The 19,574-nt window shown below is 42.3% G+C and overlaps 1 protein-coding gene across 5 annotated transcripts in view; it reads right to left on the bottom strand.

Annotated features, from left to right (window-relative positions):
* Positions 1-19,574, bottom strand: part of PHKB (phosphorylase kinase regulatory subunit beta) — a 379,505-nt gene that overhangs the window by 213,743 nt on the left and 146,188 nt on the right. For all 5 annotated transcript variants that reach the window (XM_033940814.1, XM_033940811.1, XM_033940816.1 and 2 more), the window contains one exon: positions 13,388-13,503. In XM_033940814.1, coding sequence (XP_033796705.1) covers positions 13,388-13,503 — 116 coding nt within the window. The remainder of the gene's footprint in view (positions 1-13,387; positions 13,504-19,574) is intronic.

Below are 19,574 nucleotides of genomic sequence, written 5' to 3'. Positions count from 1 at the left end.
GTAATGCAGTATAAAGATTTACTTGCATATAATGGTTAAAGAAATTAAATAATTTTGTTATCACAAAAAGAGGCCAAATCTACTGGACAAGAGCAGAAGGAAAACAGAGATATAAATGGAGTACAAATATTAAGAACATAAGAAGTTGCTTCCACTGGGTCAGACCAGAGGTCCATCTCGCCCAGTGGTCCGCTCCCGCGGTGGCCCACCAGGTCCTTTGACCTGTGAAGTGATTTGACCATTTTTATATCCTACCTCTGCTTCTATCTGTACCCCTCAATCCCTTTATCCTTTAGGAACCTATCCAAACCTTCCTTGAACCCCTGCACTGTGGTCTGGCCTATCACAACCTAAAAATTCTAAAAAAGATAGTCTAAATAATCATCAAAAGCAAACAAGCTAAATCAAACATTTATTGAAAAACAAAAGCTAAAAAACACACTCACAACACATGAATATATTTGGAGTGAAAGCTTTACCTGATATAATAATTCAAAAAGGAATGGGAATGCAAGCATTGTGCTCAAATAATGCAATGAAACATTTGCCATTATAAGATCCCCCTGTTCAACAAGACCTAAATTTTGTACTTACATCACCTCCTAGATACAGGTCTATTTATGAGAAATCTTTTCCTTTTTATGTGGTGAAAATTTGGAATTGTTTTCTATTATATTTTTGTCTTGTTCCTATTCATACTAGCTTTTAGAAGTTATTGAAACACTGTGGGGTTCATAGTCCAAAAATATAAATGGTCAAAAAACATCCTTAATTGCCAGGACGTCCAAGTGACGACAATCAAAACCACCTTTCTGGATGTCTAGAAAGGTGTTCTAGCATTTGTGCGTCTAGAGCTCGAGATGGGTGTGATGTAGGGTTACCAGATTTCCCTGGACGTCCGGGTGTCCGGACAGCTTTTCATAACCCGGCACTTTGTACGAGTTTTGAAAAGCCTTCTCTAAATCATGTTGGGCAGGCAGCGGGGGGTAGGGAGGGAGGGGGGCTAGGGCGGGACTGGGGTGTAACAGAGTGGGGATGGGTGGAACTGGGTGGACCTAGGGGGTCCAGATTTTACTATAGAAAAATCTGGCAACCCTAGTGTGGTGGAGGCATGTTATAGACGGGTTTGGACGTGCATAAGGGCAGGTTAGACTTGGACATCTTGCAGCGATAATCAAATGTTTTGCAAGATGCCCTGGACGGAACTTAGATTTACAGAGTTAGACCTGTTTTAGAAGTGTCTAAATTCCACAAAGATGCACAAACTGACCAGATGACCACTGCATGCATCAAGGTAGGACACTCCCACACTCCTCCAGCGCTCACTGACCCCCATCCACCACACAAAAATGAGAACAAAGGTACATACCTGGCTCTAGAATAGCAGCATCAAGTATGGGAAAGCCTAGTAGAGCATCAAATGTGTAGAGTTACCCAGAGAACCATAGAGAGGAGGACTCAGGACCACAACATCTATGGTATAAAGTAAGAGCCCATCAAAACCCACCCAAACCCTACTGCCATTTACGTGCCACCTGCAACCATAAGGGCTATTAGGGTAGTACACAGATGGGTTTAGTAGGTTTTGGGGGACTCACCATAAATTTTAAGGGTGTTATAGTGAGATATACATCTGACATCCTTTATGTGAAGTTCACAACAGTGCCCTCTAAGGTGCCCCACTGCTCTGTTGGGATGTCTAAAGTCGAATATTATGAAAAATGTCGTTCGGATTCTGAACGTTTTCTCTGCTTTTCCTGCTGGAGAATCCACAAAAAGGTCCTGGAGGGGGCAAAAGAAGTTGAGCTAATAATTCCCTCCCAAATAATTTCTAGCACCCAGCAGTCTGAGAAGACCTGCTTCCAAGCCTCTCAATAAGCTGACAACCTCCTATCTATCTGTGGAGGTACGGCTACCGACCTGCTGTCATAACTGCTGGGGTTTTTTTTTCTTGGGGCTGCTGCGGAACTGGATCCTTGAGATTGGGGACGCCTAGTGACCCCAAAACTCTATCTTGGGCCTTAAAAAGGCATCTGGATTGAGGAACCTCCAGAGTATTGGCGAAAGCGCCTAGAGCCATGAAAATTACTGTCTGCTGTCTGGCAAAGACTTTGGTTTCTGATCTGCCACATTGGCCATAAGATCAAAAGAGCTATTGGCCTTTAAAAGACAATTTGCTCAAGGTAGAAGCCAAATCTCCCGCCCACTGTCTGATCCAAAGCATTCTGCGGGCGGAGCTAGCATGTGCAGCGACTTTGCTCAAAACCTTGAACAGCTCATATAGAGCATCTGCTGCATAATCAACCACAGCCATAAGTATTTCTATTGTGTGCCGCTTAGGAATTAAGCAGATTATAAACATTTTAAATAAATAAATAAATAAGTAGCTGGCGACTCAGCTCCTCATTCACTTCTGGAGCCCAATATAACCTAGAATGGCAAGCCCATGTGACATAAGATGATGATGCTTCTGCTGCCTTCACTCCCAGCATCGTGGCCTCAAACTGTCTTTTAATGGCAACATCCAGCTCATGGTCAGTGTATCTTTTAGCACCACATCCCTTCACTGAGAAGGGGGTCGCGTTTTGTAACCTGTGCCACCAGTGAATCCACCTTCAGGGGGAGAAACAGTTGTTGAAATAAGCGTGCATTGGGCAGAGCTTTACCATAGCTTTAGCTACCCTCTGGGGCTCCTCAGGGACCTCCCAATGGTCAGTCAGCATCTTTGTAATGCCTGGATGCGAGGGAAAGCTTTTGTGCTGCTCATGAACCTCTGAGCAATAGACGGCTGCAGTGGTTCCAGGTTTAATTCCTGAAAAGATTCTGTAATAATTTTTAGCAGTGCTGAGGACTTAGTCAACGCACTGTCAGGTCCTCTCCGCCACTATATTGTGGTCCTTAACCATGCTCACTTTTAACTATGCACTTTGGACTAGGTGCATATTTTTTATGGAATTGTGCTTTATGAGTTGTGTGCCTAACTTTCAATTAAGTCCAATTAATGTCTTTTCAAGCTAACTGCCAATTATCATTGCCGATTAAGCCTATTAATTAATTAAGTTAGATGCCTACATTGGCTAGGCACCTATCTTTAGACAGGCTTTATAGAATTTGGGGATGATTACATTGGGAGATAATGATCACCAGTAGTTTGGCAGATAAAAATTGTTACTGGCTGAATATAGACTCAAAGAGTTTAAAAGTAATTCCATTGATGACCAAATCAAACTTAGGATGATTAGTATATAACATTCACTAAACACAAACTGGAGATCAAATCTTATTCAACGAAGAACAGAAAAAACATAGTTCTGCTCAACTCTGTTGAGAGCCTTCTTAGGGCTCCTTTTACTAAGCTGTGATAGCGTTTTTAGTGCACGCTAAACCCACGCTACGTGGCTAGAACTAACGCCAGCTCAATGCTGGCATTAACGTCTAGCGCATGGGGCAATTTAGTGCGCGCTAAGCGTGCGCTAAAACCGCTATCGCAGCTTAGTAAAAGGAGCCCTTAGTGTCAATGGAGTTCACAAAGGTGGATCACTTTGAGCTGTTTAGTCAGTTTTAACACATGACAGTATAAATAGTGGTGTTGCTGGAATGTCATTGAGCCATAAAATATGACTGATCCTTGTGTATTAACTTATCAGGTCCTGGGTTTAGACTAGCAGCCAGGATTTTTACATAGATTTTACAATCTATGATATAGGTTGATATTTCTTCATTAGAGAATTATCCCATTCCATGCACTATAATTTGCACCTCAACAAATGTCCCATGCATTTTCAGCTGTATAAATTATAGGCACGGGAGTTTTCAGTTTAGGTGAAAGTTTGGTTTAGAAGGCTTTATAAAACTCAGCAGTTAGAATCAGATGGCCTAGTGTTTTTCACTTAGCTTGAGCTTGGTACATCTGATCAATAATAATACAGTGGTACCTTGGATTACGAGCATAATCCGTTCCAGGAGCATGCTCGTAATCCAAAATGCTTGTTTATCAAAGCGAGTTTCCCCATAGGAAATAATGGAAACTCGCTTTGATAGGTTCCCACCTTCCACTCCCCCCGAGGCCAGCAGCGCTGTTCTCCCCCCCACGAGAATCGGCATTGATCCCCCCGAAGGCCCCCCCCCGTGAACCAGCCCCCTCCCCCCCGCGATCCGGCATCTCCCTGCCGCCATTGGGCACCCCCCCCCGCTGCCATCGGGCACCCCCCCGCCGCAACCTGAGGTCCCCCAACCCACCCGAACCCTCTTCTTACTTCAGTGTAGCCTCCGCACCGGCATCGGCACCAGCAAGTCCTGCCAGTGCCCGAAGATCTGCCTCCTGTGCTGGGCCTTGAGCATGAGAACGTGAACTCTCAGGCCTTGAATATGCGCACATGCTCAAGGCCCAGCACAGGAGGCAGATCTTCCGGCACCGGCACCGGTGCGGAAGCTACACTGAAGTAAGAAGAAGGTTCGGGTGGGTTGGGGGACCTCAGGTTGCGGCGGGGGGGGGTGCCTGATGGTGGCGAGGGGGTGCCGGATCGCAGGGGGGAGGGTGCCGGTTAGCCGGGGGGGGGGGGGCACTCGCAAATCGAGGCGCTCGGTTTCCGAGGCACCAATTTTGCGAATGTTTTGCTCGTCTTGCAAAACACTCGCAAACCAGTGCACTCGTAAACCAAGGTACCACTGTAATAATAACTTTATTCTTTTATACCGCCATAACCAAAAGTTCTAGTTGGTTTAGACTAAAAAGAGCTGGACAATCAGCAAAATACAATAATACAGTAAAAAATACAAATATTTGTAAAATAGAATTTCAATAATAAAACTCACTAAGTAATAAACTTAGCGAACAAAGTGGTCTTAATTAATTTCTGAAAACTGCAATAGGATAACATAGCTTGCTGAATACATTTACCTAACCAAGATTGTTGCCTACCAGCTTGAAATGCTAAGGTCCTATCTAAGAAGGTCTTATATCTACACCCATTAATTTTTGGATACGCAAGTAAGTAGAAGTTTCTAGTGTCTTTTGGTCTATGCAACACAAAATGAGGAAAAAGGTAAGCTGGAGACAATCCCGATATCAGCTTAAAGTAGATACAGGAAAATTTTAATAATACTCTTGCCTCCAAAGGCAGCCAATGAAGTAAATGATAATATGGACTAATACGGTCGTTCTTTTTAAACCAAAAATCAATCGAACAGCTATATTCTGAATTATCTTTAATTTCCTTAGAATTTTTTGGGGTGCTCCTAAATAGATGATGTTACAATAGTCTAAAATAGATAAAACTAATGCCTGCACCAATAGTCTGAATGATAAAGGATCAAAATATTTTTTTATGGTTCTTAATTTCCACAATGTAAAAAAGCATTTTTGTACCACTAAGTCTGTGTGTCCTGCTAGTGTTAAATGTCGGTCTAGTGTGACTCCCAGAATTTCGATAGATTTAATAATCGGGTAGTCATGACCATTAAGATGAAGCAATGAGTTTATTATTTTGTCATTGGGACTAGCCAAGAAAAGTTTGGTCTTTTCCATATTGAGCTTCAGTTTGAAATTAATTGTCCACTGTTCTATCTGAGTCATAATAAAACAGGGGTGCCCAACGCGTCGATCGCGATCAACCGGTAGCTCAGGAAGGCAACATGAGTCGATCGCAGAGCCCATCCCGGGCTCTGTGATAGACTCGTGTTGCCGTCCTGATCTACCGGGCCTATCAGCCTTCCTCTCCCCGACGTCAAAGACGCCGATGCCGGGCATTAGGCTGTTTTTGTCATTTCGGGGGGGGGGGGGGGGGGGGGGTGGCGTGGCGGCAGCAGCAGCAACAGCCTGAAAAAGAAAGCATCCTGGCCCGGGTCGGTGTCATACTCCGGAACGTCTACCTCTTCCAGCAGCCCTCTCCCTTCTATCTGCTTCCGGCCACACCCCCTGCTCCGCGGCTCTCTTCGGCAACTCAGCAGCAGCGATCGACACAAGCTTCTGACGTCGGGGCCTACCCTCTGCGAGTCCCGCTTGTTTCAACTTCCTTTTTCCACAAAGGCGGGACTCGTAGAGGGAAGGCCTCGATGTCGGCAGCTTGTCTTGATCACCGCTGCTGTCAAGTTGCTTAAGAGAGCCGCGGAGCAGGGGGGATTTGCCAGGTGCAGGTAGAAGGGAGAGGGCCAGATGCAGGACTCGTGGGTGAGGGAGCAGAAGAGAGAGAGAAAGAGAGAGGGGAGGGAAACAAAAGGAAATATTTCATACTGGGCTGGGCCGGAGTGGAGGGAGGGTGGAAAGATTCTGGCTACAGGGTGCATTAACAAAGGAAAAGGGGGGAAAGCTGAAAATGGAGATAGTGACACAAAGAAGAGAAAGAGTAAGCAGGACCTACTGAATAAGGATAGAGATACAGAGGGGACATGAAGAGGAGGTGAACTAGAGACATAGAAGTAATGCTGAAAAATGTGTGGGGGGGGAGATAAAAACACTGAAAGGGTAAATGGTGAATATGGGGTAAAGACAAGGACAGAGACAAATGAAGATTCTGAAAAAGTGGTGAGATAGGGATATAGATGAGATGGACACAAAGAAGGGTGATGCTGGAAAATAGGTGGAATGGTAATTCTGACAGACACAGAAGGGAAATGCTGGATCAAGGAGAGATGGGGCTCAGGCTGGATGGAATGAGGAGAAATGCCTTGTTGGCCCGGAACTTCCTCTCCTACGTCAGAATTGACGTCAGGGAGCGGAATGCTGGTCAGCGCGACGCTTCTTCAGGGAAAGCTTGGGACAGCGGTGGCTTGGGGGCTGTTCCCCGATGGCGGTGGCAGCAAACCGAGTGGCTTGGGGGAGGGCACGGAGAAAGAAAGAAAGGGGGCAGACAGGGAGACAGAAAGAAGGGGGAACAGGGAGACAGAAAGAAAAAGTTGGGGGAGAGAATGAGGTCTGGAGGAGTGGAAACATACAGGAGGCTGAAAGAAAGGAAGAAAGATTGGTGCATAGTCAGAAGAAGAAAGTGCAACCAGAGACTCATGAAATCACCAAACAGCAAAGGTAGGAAAAATGATTTTATTTTCAATTTAGTGATCAAAATGTGTCGGTTTTGAGAATTTATATCTGCTGTCTATATTTTGCACTATGGCTCCCTTTTACTAAACCGCAATAGCGTTTTTTAGTGCAGGGAGCTTATGAGCATTGAGAGCAGCACGAGGCATTCAGCGTAACTCCCTGTGCTAAAACCTACTATTGTGGTTTAGTAAAAAGGGAGGGGGTGTATTTGTCTATTTTTGTATTTTGTTACTGAGGTGACATTGCATAGAGTCATCTGCCGTGACCTCTTTGAAAAAACCCGGAATATGAATAATTAACATTTTCTTTGCCTTTCAGTGTGCTTTGTGTTTTTTTTTTAATTTTATTGTTAGTAGATCATTTTGACTTAGTCATTATAAAAGTAGCTCACAAGCCCATAAAGTGTGGGCACCCCTGTAATAAAAGATATCTGGTTTAAAATTTCAGTGGTAAAATTATTTATAGGGATTAAAATAGAAATGTCAGGTGAAGATGTGGCAATTGGTCTAGCACTCAGTCTCTGTAAGTACCATTGAGTGCTGCAATAGAGTGGGACAATCATAAATGCCTGGTCTGGCATGATGATCCTCTGATGTGCATATCTGGAAGTAGTACGCATGGAAAGTTTCCATAATATCTGTATTTTTAGTGAGAACTGTACCCATTCCAAACTAGATACCATTAATGTGCTGTTGTCTCTTCCTCTCTTTAAGATACTGAGCTAAAGTACAGGCTCATCCTATTCTTGGTATATCACCTCACTTTTTGTGCAAAGATAAATATTATATTACAAAGCTTTTTATATTTCGCCATAGCCCTTATGAGTTCCAGGCGGATTACAATAAAGCAGACTGGAAACAAACCCGGTTAAACAGGCAATATTGAATAAATTATAAAAACAATCAGTTCAAAAATGTCTTAAATAAAACTGTTTTAAAAGCTTTCTAAAAAATAAATAATTAGTTTCTGATCTAACAGTGAGGGGAAGTTTACTCCAAATAGTCAGAGCCTGATAACCAAAAAAAAGCACTAAATTGACGGATTATCTTAATTGATTTAGGTGATGGAAATTGTAAACAGAATTGATTTAGGTGTATAAGACCCATATACCAATCATTAAGCAAACTAAATCCAGCAAATAAGGAAGAGATAAGCCATGTAAAATATTAAAAACCAATACACAGAGCTTATAAGTTATCCTAGCAGAAATTGGTAACTAATGTAATTTTTTCATATTTGGGAATCAAGAATATAACTCTAACTGCAGTATTTTGAACAGTGTGTAATCTCTTTAGGATCTGACCTGCCTTACCCTTCCCTTTTGGTTCAAGGCTGCTTTCCAGGCCCCTCCTCAAGGTCCTTTTGTCTCTCTCTCCTCCCACCCGTCCAGATCCAGCATCTCTAAGGCCCTTGCGACGGGCACAGCCTTAACCTGACGTGCAGGGCCTTACCTCTGCTGCTTCCCACAAACAGTGACTGTCAGAACCTCAGACTGGATCATCCAGCTATTCTTGATTGCAACTGTCAGTTCTTGCCTCCGTTCTTCCTTTTGGGCCTAACTACCACGGGTAGATCACAGAGCCAATGTTCTCCCTAGCGTCTTTAACATCTTTTAGCCGGGCGCTCTGCCCAGCTAATTTAGGTGAGCGCCTGGCTTTCTTGCTCAGATGACACGCTTCCCCCTCAGCATCCTCTGTTCTTCCCTCTGGGCCTAACTACCACAGTTTAAAGTTAATTACGGCAGCCTACAGAGCAAACGTAGCAGGCTGCCGTCGGTCTCTGTAGCACGTTCTCTATGCCCGGTCCTGCACATCAGGGGTGGGACCGTGTCAGAGGGAACGTACTGCAGAGGCTGATGGCAGCCTACTGGTTCGTTCTGCAGGCTGCCGTAATTAACTTTAAACTGTGGTAGTTAGGCCCAGAGGGAAGAACAGAGGATGCTGAGGGCAAAGCGTGTCATCTGAGCAAGACAGTCGAGCACTCACCTAAATTAGCTGGGCAGAGCGCCCGGCTAAAAGACGTTAAAGACGCTAGGGAGAACATTGGCTCTGTGATCTACCTGCATTGTCTTTGCGATCGACGTTTTGGGCACCCCTGTTCTATAGTATTGAGTCTACTACCAGTGAATAGATGTTAAAATTTGCCAGATGCCTCTTAGCAAGGAAGATTGTGACTATAGTTTATCTGCCAATCTGTGATTATTTTATGTGAGAACATTTTTTAGTGCGGCTATTCTCCCTTTTCTTTTAAGCACAGGACAGAAACTGCCAGCTTGAATTCAGCCCATAATTAATTTTTGAGATTCGGTAACTGATAAAAGCATCTTCTGTAATATGCAAATGTCAGACTTAACCTTGCACAGGTGCATGAAAGTTTTCCTTTTTATAGGGTATGTTAAGTCATGCATGTTAAGAGAAATAGTGCATAAACAACAAACCATCAGAGTATTATAGATGAGCACATTGCAGAATTAACCACCAAGGCAGATCAGAAGTAGCAGTAGAAGATCACATGATATACTTTGTTGCACATATTAACCCAAAACCAATGAAAGTGAAAGAAAAGGGAGTATAATATCAGAATAATATCAGATTTATAACCGTTCACAACACAAGATCATAACCTACTCAGTCAACTCATGATATAAATAATACATGGAGTCACTAGTATTAGAACTGATGACATGCAATGAGACCAACAATGAATTTTCAGCATATCCGCAAAACTGACTTTGCCAGAGAATAAGTTTCAAAACTCTTACTGATCTTTTACACAAACAAAACATAACAGTAACAATTCACGTGATTTGCAGATGAAAAATCAAAAGTCTATCAGGAGAATTTGGTGACAAGAAAAAATTACTAGCAATGACTATTCCAAAGAAAAAATTAATTACTGGCCTGTTTGATTGAATTCTAGTTTTTCCAAGTTTCTGGATGAATTATTTAGTCATGCAAAGATAGCTAGAATTAAAAAAAAAGTCCATACCAGGCTCCCAAGGTGTTAAGTCACAGGTGGAGACTTCATAACTGTTTACATTTTAATGTTATTATCTTGGAAAGGTCAGTTGTAATGAAGAGATGGTAGCCTTGCCAGGCAATGACACATTTAGCTATGCCACAGATCAAAATGGCAAACACTGTTTATAGGTAGCTCAGTACCTTAAAGATGAACAGCCTCGGAACTTCCTGTCCTCCTGTAGGCTTAGAAGAAATGCAGTGTGCTCTTTCTACCTCAAATGAAGCTGTTTACTGAATCTCCAGAAGCAATGGTATAAACTTCTGAATATAACCAACTGGGTCACTCCCTTTTATATCATCAATAATTCAAACATTATACAGGACTATTTATTTCTGTTATTCATTATCTTGCAAGTATTCCAAGTTTATTAAATATTTGATATCCCACATTATGGTAAATAAACCTCCAAAGCAGTTACAATTATAAAAAAAATTGGGGGATAAGAAAAGGGATATGTGATTTTTTAAAAACCCAATAATATAAAAGTGAGGGTAAAAAGTAGAACTACAAATGTGAATAGGAAAGGTGGGAGTGAAAAAACATAAGGAGTAGCTGTGTGTCCTCACAGAGTCATTATCAAAATAAAGGGCAAGAGGCATCAATGTAAGCTTGTGAGAAGGCATTATGAGTAGGCATCAGTGAAAAAGAATGCCTTAAGTTCTGATTTGAACCAATCTAAGGATGTTTGTAATCTAAAGGATGTGGGAAGAGCGTTCCAAAGCTGAGGGCTATATGCAGAGAAACTTGTTGGTCAGATGTGTTTGTGAACTATGATACAGTATAAAGGGATAACAAGTTGATTTTGATTTATTAAACTGAGAGCTCTGGCAGAAAGTAGGGGATAAGGTATCGAGCAAGTCATTTCCCCTCATGAAAGAACTTTAAAGGTTAGTAGAAGCGTTTTGTATGATAAAGGGAGCCAGTGTTCTCCCCTCCCCTAAAGTCACTTCATTGGCTTCCCATCCGTTTCCAAATACAATTCAAACTCCTCTTACTGACATTCACTCAGGTGCCCCTCACTATCTTCACTTTTCTCCCCCTAAGTCACCCCCTCCCCATGAGCTCAGCTGTGCCTTTCTATTCCTCTGCTAACTCGAGACTCCATCCCTTCTGTCTTGCTGCACCATATGCCTGGAACAAACTGCACAAATCCCTACGGTGGGCTCCGTCTCTAGCAGTGTTCAAGTACAAGTTAAAAGCCCACCTCTTCGAGATTGCTTTCAACTCCTAACTCCTCTCACCTTAGGTTCTGCAACCCCAACCCTATATGTCATGTCTTTCCATTCGAGTTAGATTGTAAGCTCTTCCGACCAGGGATAGTCTATTGAATGTCAAAATGTACACCGCTGTGTACGCCTTTCAGCACTATAGACGTGATAAATAGTAGTAGTAGTAATGGTCAAACCTAGATGCGTTGTGCATCATTCGGATAACAGTATTTTGGATTAATTGTCTTTTTAACATAATCTGGCATAAAGAGAATTGCATTGGTCAGTTTGTTGGATGATAAAAGAATGCATGAGGATATTTAAAGCGGAAGAAAAAAGAATTGAGTATATGGACCTAATCATGTGTAATTTGAAAAAGGAATGCCTCATAACCTGACTAATTTGTGTATTAAAGCTGAGTTGGGAATCTAAAATAACCAAATATATCAGATTCTGCTTAGACACTATTGTGCTTAAGATACTACTGCCCTTAAACTGAAATGTACATATAGGAACTGTCCAAATGCAAAAAAATTTGTTAACAATGGAAACACAAAAAAGTGGAGGAAAAAAAGACCTCAGTTAAAGTTCATTAATTGTTTTGCACTCTGCCTTGGGCTCAACATGGACAAGATGTAACATCAATTATCGCTAAATGTATTTAATAGGAAAAAAGCAGAGTACTGTTCAAAAAAATCATCTTTTTATGAAACATTAAAATGTCAGTACAATTTAAAATCAATGTCCACAAAAGTAACATAAGGAGGATTTTGCACAAAACATTAAAAATTTTGCCTGTTATTTGTATTTTTCTTTTTGCAGAATTCCCCCATCATAAGGCCTGACCATTCACCTAGATTTTTTTCCACAGCAATATCACTCTCCAGGTTCCACCCTCCTCAGTTCTCTCTCACCCAAAATTAACTTCAACCCCATGACTTTTTTTTGTTCCTTCTTCAAGATGAAGGACTCCTAGCTTTCTTTTTGCCCCACCCCGAGTCTTCATCCTTATTCTTTCTCTGTTTCCCCCTTCTTTCCTTATCCTTGTAATTATCTTCCCACCACTCAGTCTTCTCTGTTCCCAAGGTCTCCCTCCAACACACCAGTACAAACCCCTGACATGTAGTACCCTACTTACTCCTGTCTTCCTTGGCACACATCCCTAATTTGCTATGGGCACCTTGCTGCAACATACACCTTCCACCTTGTTCTGCTCATCTCCTACTCCACAGCACCTAGCCTTCAGCTGTCTCTCTCTACAGAACAACCTATAAGCTCTGCAAACCAACTATACCAAGCAAATACCCTTAAATAGATTTGGGTCCCCCTCTTTAGCACCTCCTCAGAGGCTGTTTCAAAACTCCCTGTGCACAGTCTAAAATAACCTCAAGAACATGAACTGAAGGCAATGCTGATGCAATTTTTCTTAATCTGATTCATCATTTCTTTAACATGTGATGCTCAGCTCTCTAGTATGGTTACTTAAGAGTTAGCCTCAACAATCCTTTAGCTTGGACAAGTATGTCCTGGTTTCAAGAGCAGTTTCGTTAGTAAGTATAAGAAGCTTTTTCATAGTTACTGGGGACAGGAAGTCATGCACAACTGAGGCAGATGATATTTTGATCAATTATCAGTGGTTCTTATCACTCTAACAGCCAGCCATGGCCACAAAAGGTATTTTCACTTTATTCTCTTTTTTGCTGCCCTGATTGTAAATGCAATTGCACCTCTGAATACAAAAATAGATGTCAACAGAGGCCCTTTACTCCGATCTTGAATCACAAGCTTTTTCTCTAAGTGATAATTTTGTACTGGTTCCACAGCACATCTCCCCCCCCCCAAAAAAAAAAAAAAAAATATATATATATATACATCCAGTTTTATATAGATGTGCATCATTTCAAGGGAAATAAATAAAAGAAGAAATCTGTAAGACTTGACCCTGAAATGCAATAATGCTATTATTATTCACAGTTAGTGTTTATTTTTCATTCAGCTAAATAAACCCAAGTATTTGTAAACTCTCTGTTATGAGGGATAAGGTCTCAAATAGCTGTAGTTTGAACAAGACTTCAGTCCAAACAAGAGAAGAAAGAAAATGAGCAGAATATTTTAAGAATACCTTGAATGAAGTTCTGTGCTGCCATTATTGTATTTGCTTCCTCTTTCCCAGATGCCAAAATCAGGCACACGATATGCTCGCTCCACACAAAAAACAAGGTTTTGAATGAAAGACACCTACGGTGAAAGAAAAAAAAGAACAACCAACTGAAAAACTAATTAGCTAAGGATCCTTTACAAGGTTTAATTAGAACCTTTATGTCAGCTTCAAGAGCACTTTTATAAAATGTTAAGAAGTTATCATTCAATCAAAACTATAAAGTAATTCAATTCCACTTTAGGGAAACAATCTACTTTTTATTTGGAAGAAATTTAATGCTTGGATTTTTCATCAAATTTTTACTTAATTGATTAGAACCATATTCTATTGATATTAATTCATGGAGACATGTAGTTTGTATGTACATGATTTCTTAATTTGTATTATGCTTTATTATTTGCTATTAATTGTTTTGCACGCTGCCTTGGGCTCAACGTGGACAAGGTGTAACATCAATTATCGCTAAATGTATTTAATAGGAAACAAACCAGAATGTGTGGCACAGTGGCTAAAGCTACAGCCTCAGCACCCTGCGGTTGTGTGTTCAAACCCCATTCTACTCCTTGTGACCCTGGGCAAATCACTTAATCCCCCATTGCCCCAGGTACATTAGGTCGAATGTGAGCCCATCGGGACAGAAAGGGAAAAAATGCTTGAGTGCCAGAATGTAAACCACTTAGCCTATAAGTGGTATATAAATACTTTAAATAAATAAATAAATAAATAAGAGTACTGTTCAAAAAATCATCCTTTTATGAAACATAAAAATGTCAGTACAATTTAAAATCAATTTCCACAAAAGTAACATAAGGAACACATATTACTATTAGGAGGATTTTGCACAAAACGTTAAAAATTTTGTGCACAATATTTTAAAATTCTACAAAATTTTGCCTATGTTACTTGTATTTTTTTTTTTTTGCAGAAGGCCTGACCAATCACCTAGATTTTTCCCCCAGCAATATCACTCTTCAGGTTCCACCCCACCCTGCCTTTTTTTTGTTCCTTCTTCAGGATGAAGGACTCCTAGCTTTCTCTTTGCCCCACCTCGAGTCCTCATCCTTATTTCTTTCTCTGTTTCCCCCTTCTTTTTTCCTTATCCTTGTAATTATCTTCCCACCCCTCAGCTTTCTCTGTTCCCAAGGTCTCCCTCCAATACACCAGTACAAACACCTGATATGTAGTACCCTACTTACCCCATCCTTCTTTGGCACACAACCCTAATTTGCTATGGGCACCCTGCTGCAACATACACCTTCCACCTTGTTCTGCTCATCCCCTACTCCACAACACCCAGCCTCCAGCTGTCTCTCTCTACAGAACACCCAATAAGCTCTGCATCCCAACTATTCCAATCAAATACCCTCAGCTAGATTTGGGTTCCCCTCTTTAGCACTTTCTCAGAAGCTGCTCCAAAACTCCCTGTGCACAGCACAAAGCCCCACCCCCAGCACACTGCCCCAACTTGTTCTTCCACACTCACATGGCACACATTCTCCAACTTGCTCCACCTCCCTCTCTACCAATAGAATTAATGCTCAATTTGCTTAGGCTTCCCACTTTCCAACTTCTGCCTGTGACAGACACCCTCTAGCTAACTGTATCCTCTTCTTGATCATGTGAAAGAGGAAGAAGAAAGTAGCTACACATTGAGCTGGGTTCATCTTCTCTGCTGGTTTGAGCCTGGCACTGTTCATTTAAATGTGGCTGTAAGTCTCTTAAGGTTCAAATGTGCACTGGGGCCTAGGTTACAAGAGAAAGGCACAGGATAAGCTAGGTAGGGGGTGTAGAAGGCCCAAAAAAGCTGTGGGTGTTGACCAGGAAAGAGAGAAGAGATCAGAGTTGCTCTTTTCTGCCTCCTATTCCCTGCACAGAGTTCTGAGCAGATAAAAAATTGGATGTAAATTCTGCATTTCTTGGTTCTGCAGAATTTTCCTGGAGTAAATGGGAGCCCAAGACCCGTGTTGATGGGCGGAAGGTAACATGGGGCTGGTTGGCCCTTGTGTCGTCCATCGGCCGGGGTTGGTAGGAGGCGGGGGAGGGGAATAAAGTGTCAGTCAAGGATTGGGTGGTGGGCCCGTCAAGTAGGCAGCTTATAAATTAATTGGTGGGAAGCAGGGAAGTACTCGGGGGAGAGGTTTTTGTAAAGAAATTTATATAAGCAGGGTATTATGTTTTCAACTTCAGTGAACATTCTTTTGTTTTTATGATTAAATGTGTTCAAATCTTAGCTTAGCGATTCCCAACGCTTTGACGTTATGACATTTTTTCACTGGGCTGCCTCCACTTCATTTAAATGCCGCGGTACAAGCACCATTTTTTGTGTTTGAATTCATTGCAGCAGGAGCGTGCTGAAAATTAGAACATGAAGGCAAAGTTAATTATTGGTTTTTTAAGTTCTTTGCCTGTGAACGAAGTTAGTAAGTTTTTGATATTTTGCACGTTGAATCTTAAAATGCTGTTGACTGTTTAGCATGTCTGTATGGGACTGCAGTTCGTCCTTGCCGTTATACAGCATTAGTTGGCTTTTGCTGGTTTGAGTGGCAGATAGTGCATAGGTGGGTGTTGAAGTATTATTGATAGGGGCCCAGTTGTTCCATCTTGGGAGTCAGGACGTGTGCAAGCAGTAGATCATTGTAGAATTTCTCTCATTTATAATTAACCATTGCCATAGTGTCCTCCATTTGGGGTTTTTTATAGTGTCATTGAGATGTTGGAGCAAAACAGAGTGTGCAACCTCCTGTGGCTATCTAACAAGGGGTCGTCATTGTTTGTTCACTTAATTGAAGGGTGTTCGGGAGAAGGCTTTAGATCAGGGGTGCCCAACACGTCGATCGCGATCGACCGGTCGATCGGGAAGGCAACGCCAGTCGATCTCGTGTTGCCGTTCCAATCGGCCGGCCGATCAGCCTTCCTCTCCCCAAGGTTCCCCACCGGAATCTCCCCAAGGTTCCCCACGCACACTCATTCTTGCTGCGCCCTTCCTGCCCAACTGCGTCTTCCGACTGGGGGATGAAGTCACTTCCTTCGGGAGAAGGCGGGAGGGAGGTCTAGGGAAGTCACGACCCTTGAGAGCTGAGCGCCGGCTGCCCCTGGCGGAATTGACAAGCCAGACTGGAGAAAGGCGGTCGGGAGAAGGAGGTGCTCTGCCCAAAAATGCCGGAGCTGCTGCTGCTGCTCTGACGTCTTGAGCCTGAAAATGTGAAGTTGAGTGTCCTGCTAAAAAGAGACTGGAACGGCTCTCATGGAAGACTGGCTTTTTTTCTTTTCTTTTCCTTGGCCCTGGGGATCCAGAGATTTGGGCCTGCAGAAGCCTAACGCTGACCAGCATTCCTCTCCCCGACATCAATTCTTACATCGGAGAGGAATTTCTGGGCCAGCCAATCGCTGCCTGGCTGGCCCGGAACTTCCTCTCCGATGTAAGAATTGAAGGGGAGCAGAATGCTGGTCAGTGCAAGGCTTCTGCATGCAGAGCTTGGGGGGCGGTGGCTTGGAGGCCTGTTCCCCGGTGGCGACGGCAAACCTAGTGGCTTGGGGGAGGGCAGGGAGAAAGAAACAAAGGGGGCAAGCAGGGAGACAGAAAGAAAGTGGGCATGGAGAGAGAGAGAGAAAGAAAGAACAGGAGGCAGGGAGAAAGAAAGAAAAAGTTGGGGGAGAGAATGAGGTATGGAAGAGAGAAAGCATATAGGAGGCTGAAAGAAGGAGTGGGCTGAAATCAGAAGATGTCAGAAGAAGTGCAGCCAGAGTGAAGTGAGAAGAAGTCAGAAGAAGAAAGTGCAACCAGAGACTCATGAAATCATCAAACAAAAGTAGGAAAAATGATTTTATTTTCAATTTAGTGATCAAAATGTGTCTGTTTTGAGAATTTATATCTGCTGTCTATATTTTGCACTATGGCTCCCTTTTACTAAACCACAATAGAGGTTTTTAGCGCAGGGAGCCTATGAGCGTCGAGAGCAGCGTGGGGCATTCAGTGCAACTCCCTGCGCTAAAAACTGCTATGTGGTTTAGTAAAAAGGGAGGGGCTATATTTGTCTATTTTTGTATGGTTGTTATTGAGATGACATTGCATAGAGTCATCTGCCTTGACCTCTTTGAAAAAAACCCGGAATATGAATGATAATTAACATTTTCTCTGCCTTTCAGTGTGCTTTGTGGGGGTTTTAAAATTTTTTTATTGTTGGTAGATCATTTTGACTTGGTCATTTTAAAAGTAGCTCGCAAGCCCAAAAAGTGTGGGCACCCCTGCTTTAGATGATGGGTTTATACATTTTAGTAAGTATATTTAGTATATGTTGTTTGTGTCTTGCAGTACTATCCCCTGATGAAGGCTGGCTTGTAGCTAAAACGCTCTGGATGAAGTAGAGCGTTGGGTATTGAAACACTAACCAACGTTGGCACTGGCAAATGGCCATTTAGATAAGTGTTGCTGTTCCTTCTATTGATACAGATATTTTCTTATTTTTCCTTTTTTTGAGATTTGCTGTTGCCTGTGGCATGAAAACAGAATAAATTAAAACAGTTTTAACCCTAGTTAGTTAGAAATAAAGTTTACATTTAAGGGTGGGATGGAGGTTTGACATAAATGATTATATGGCATTTCATCAATCCAGGATAAGGACCTGAAATAACATATATGTTATAAGAGGTTCTATGTACTGAGCTTGTAGCCTCCATATGATTCTTCAACCTCTTAGTTTATTTACCACTTGGGAGAGTTTGTATATAAGCTGGGGTGCTGTATGAACGGCTTTGAGTAAAGAATGAGTTGTATATCACATTGAGTCATTTATAAATTGTGACACTAGTATGCACCGGGGAGGGGCCTAAGGTCTGCGCAGTCAGTGACTGGTGGAGGAGCAGGAGGGACTGACTGAGCACCCCTCCTGTTCTCGACTTAAAGGTACAGGGGGGGCCCCGATGGCAGGAGGAAGTGGGCATTCCTCCTGCCATATTTAAGTTTGATGTGGGGGGGAGAGCGTCGGGGGAAACGTCTAGTGGCAGTAAGGAGTGGACATCTCTCCTGCCATATTTAAGTTCAGTGCAGGGGGTGGAGCGACTGGTGGCAGGAGGGAGTGGGCTTCCCTCCTGCCATTTTTTTGGGTTTGAGGGGGGGGCACCATTGGGAGGCTTTTTTTTCATTATTTTTTATTGGCCAGATATCACACACACAAAATATCTGTGCCATAAAAAAAATAAAGAAAAACCCCCCACAACAACCCAGTAGAAGCCCTGACTGCAGTTGCTTCTCCTGTCACTACTGTTAGGGCTCTGCACATGTCTCAATCGCTCACTGAGTCTATGGGTTTGCGTGCAAATCATTTGCATGCAAACTTAATAGTGAATTAATCGCTGTTTGAAAATCAGCCAGATTGAGTCGCTACTGTTAGTGAATCTAGCCCTCAGTGTTTGATTCTGGGTTCACTTCCAAAAGACAGTACAGCAAACAGCATGAGAAAGATGTATGTATGTATAGATTTCTCCAGGCACGTAGTTTAATAGAAGGGAAATACCTGCAATGATCTTATTTGTATATTAACTGAAACAATTAATTTAGCAGAAAATTCACACCTTACTAGACAGAAGGAGCAACAGTAGAAGGCTTAGCTGGGCAAATAATTTGAAATGCTTACTTAGTACACAGCTTTGTCACAGACAATGCTGCAAACATCCCCAAGATGGGGAGAAACTGAGAATTCCAATCAACAACATATGACTGGAGTCAACTCAAATATCCTCTGATTCTGATGAGGCAAACATTTAGAAACCTGGCATTACAGAATATCAAATATGAAATACTACCAGTGAAAAGTAAGAAAACTAAGTAGAGAATCTCCTGCTTTGGTATACAGAAGAGGTAAAGTTCTTGAAATGTAAATGTAGGATTTTAAAGACACATTGACAGGAAGGAAGACATAGTTTAGCGTGCCCCATTTTTGAAAGCTCACGATCGGAGGTCACACCCTGAGGCAGCACTATATGAAACGCTGGCCATTGTTGGTGTTCCAACCGAGCTTATGACAAAAGATAAGTTTTTGAGTCAATTTATATTTACAATTGTGACCACTTGCCTATTTATTCATTGATTTTTGCTATATACTTGCATAACAAAGAGCCATTTTAGGCTTCCTGGGAGGTTTTATGCCGA

The sequence above is a fragment of the Geotrypetes seraphini genome, chromosome 4, assembly GCF_902459505.1.
Source record: "Geotrypetes seraphini chromosome 4, aGeoSer1.1, whole genome shotgun sequence".
NCBI lineage: Eukaryota > Metazoa > Chordata > Amphibia > Gymnophiona > Dermophiidae > Geotrypetes > Geotrypetes seraphini.
Note: the sequence above shows the minus strand (reverse complement) of the source record. Positions and strands in the feature narration are given on the sequence as shown.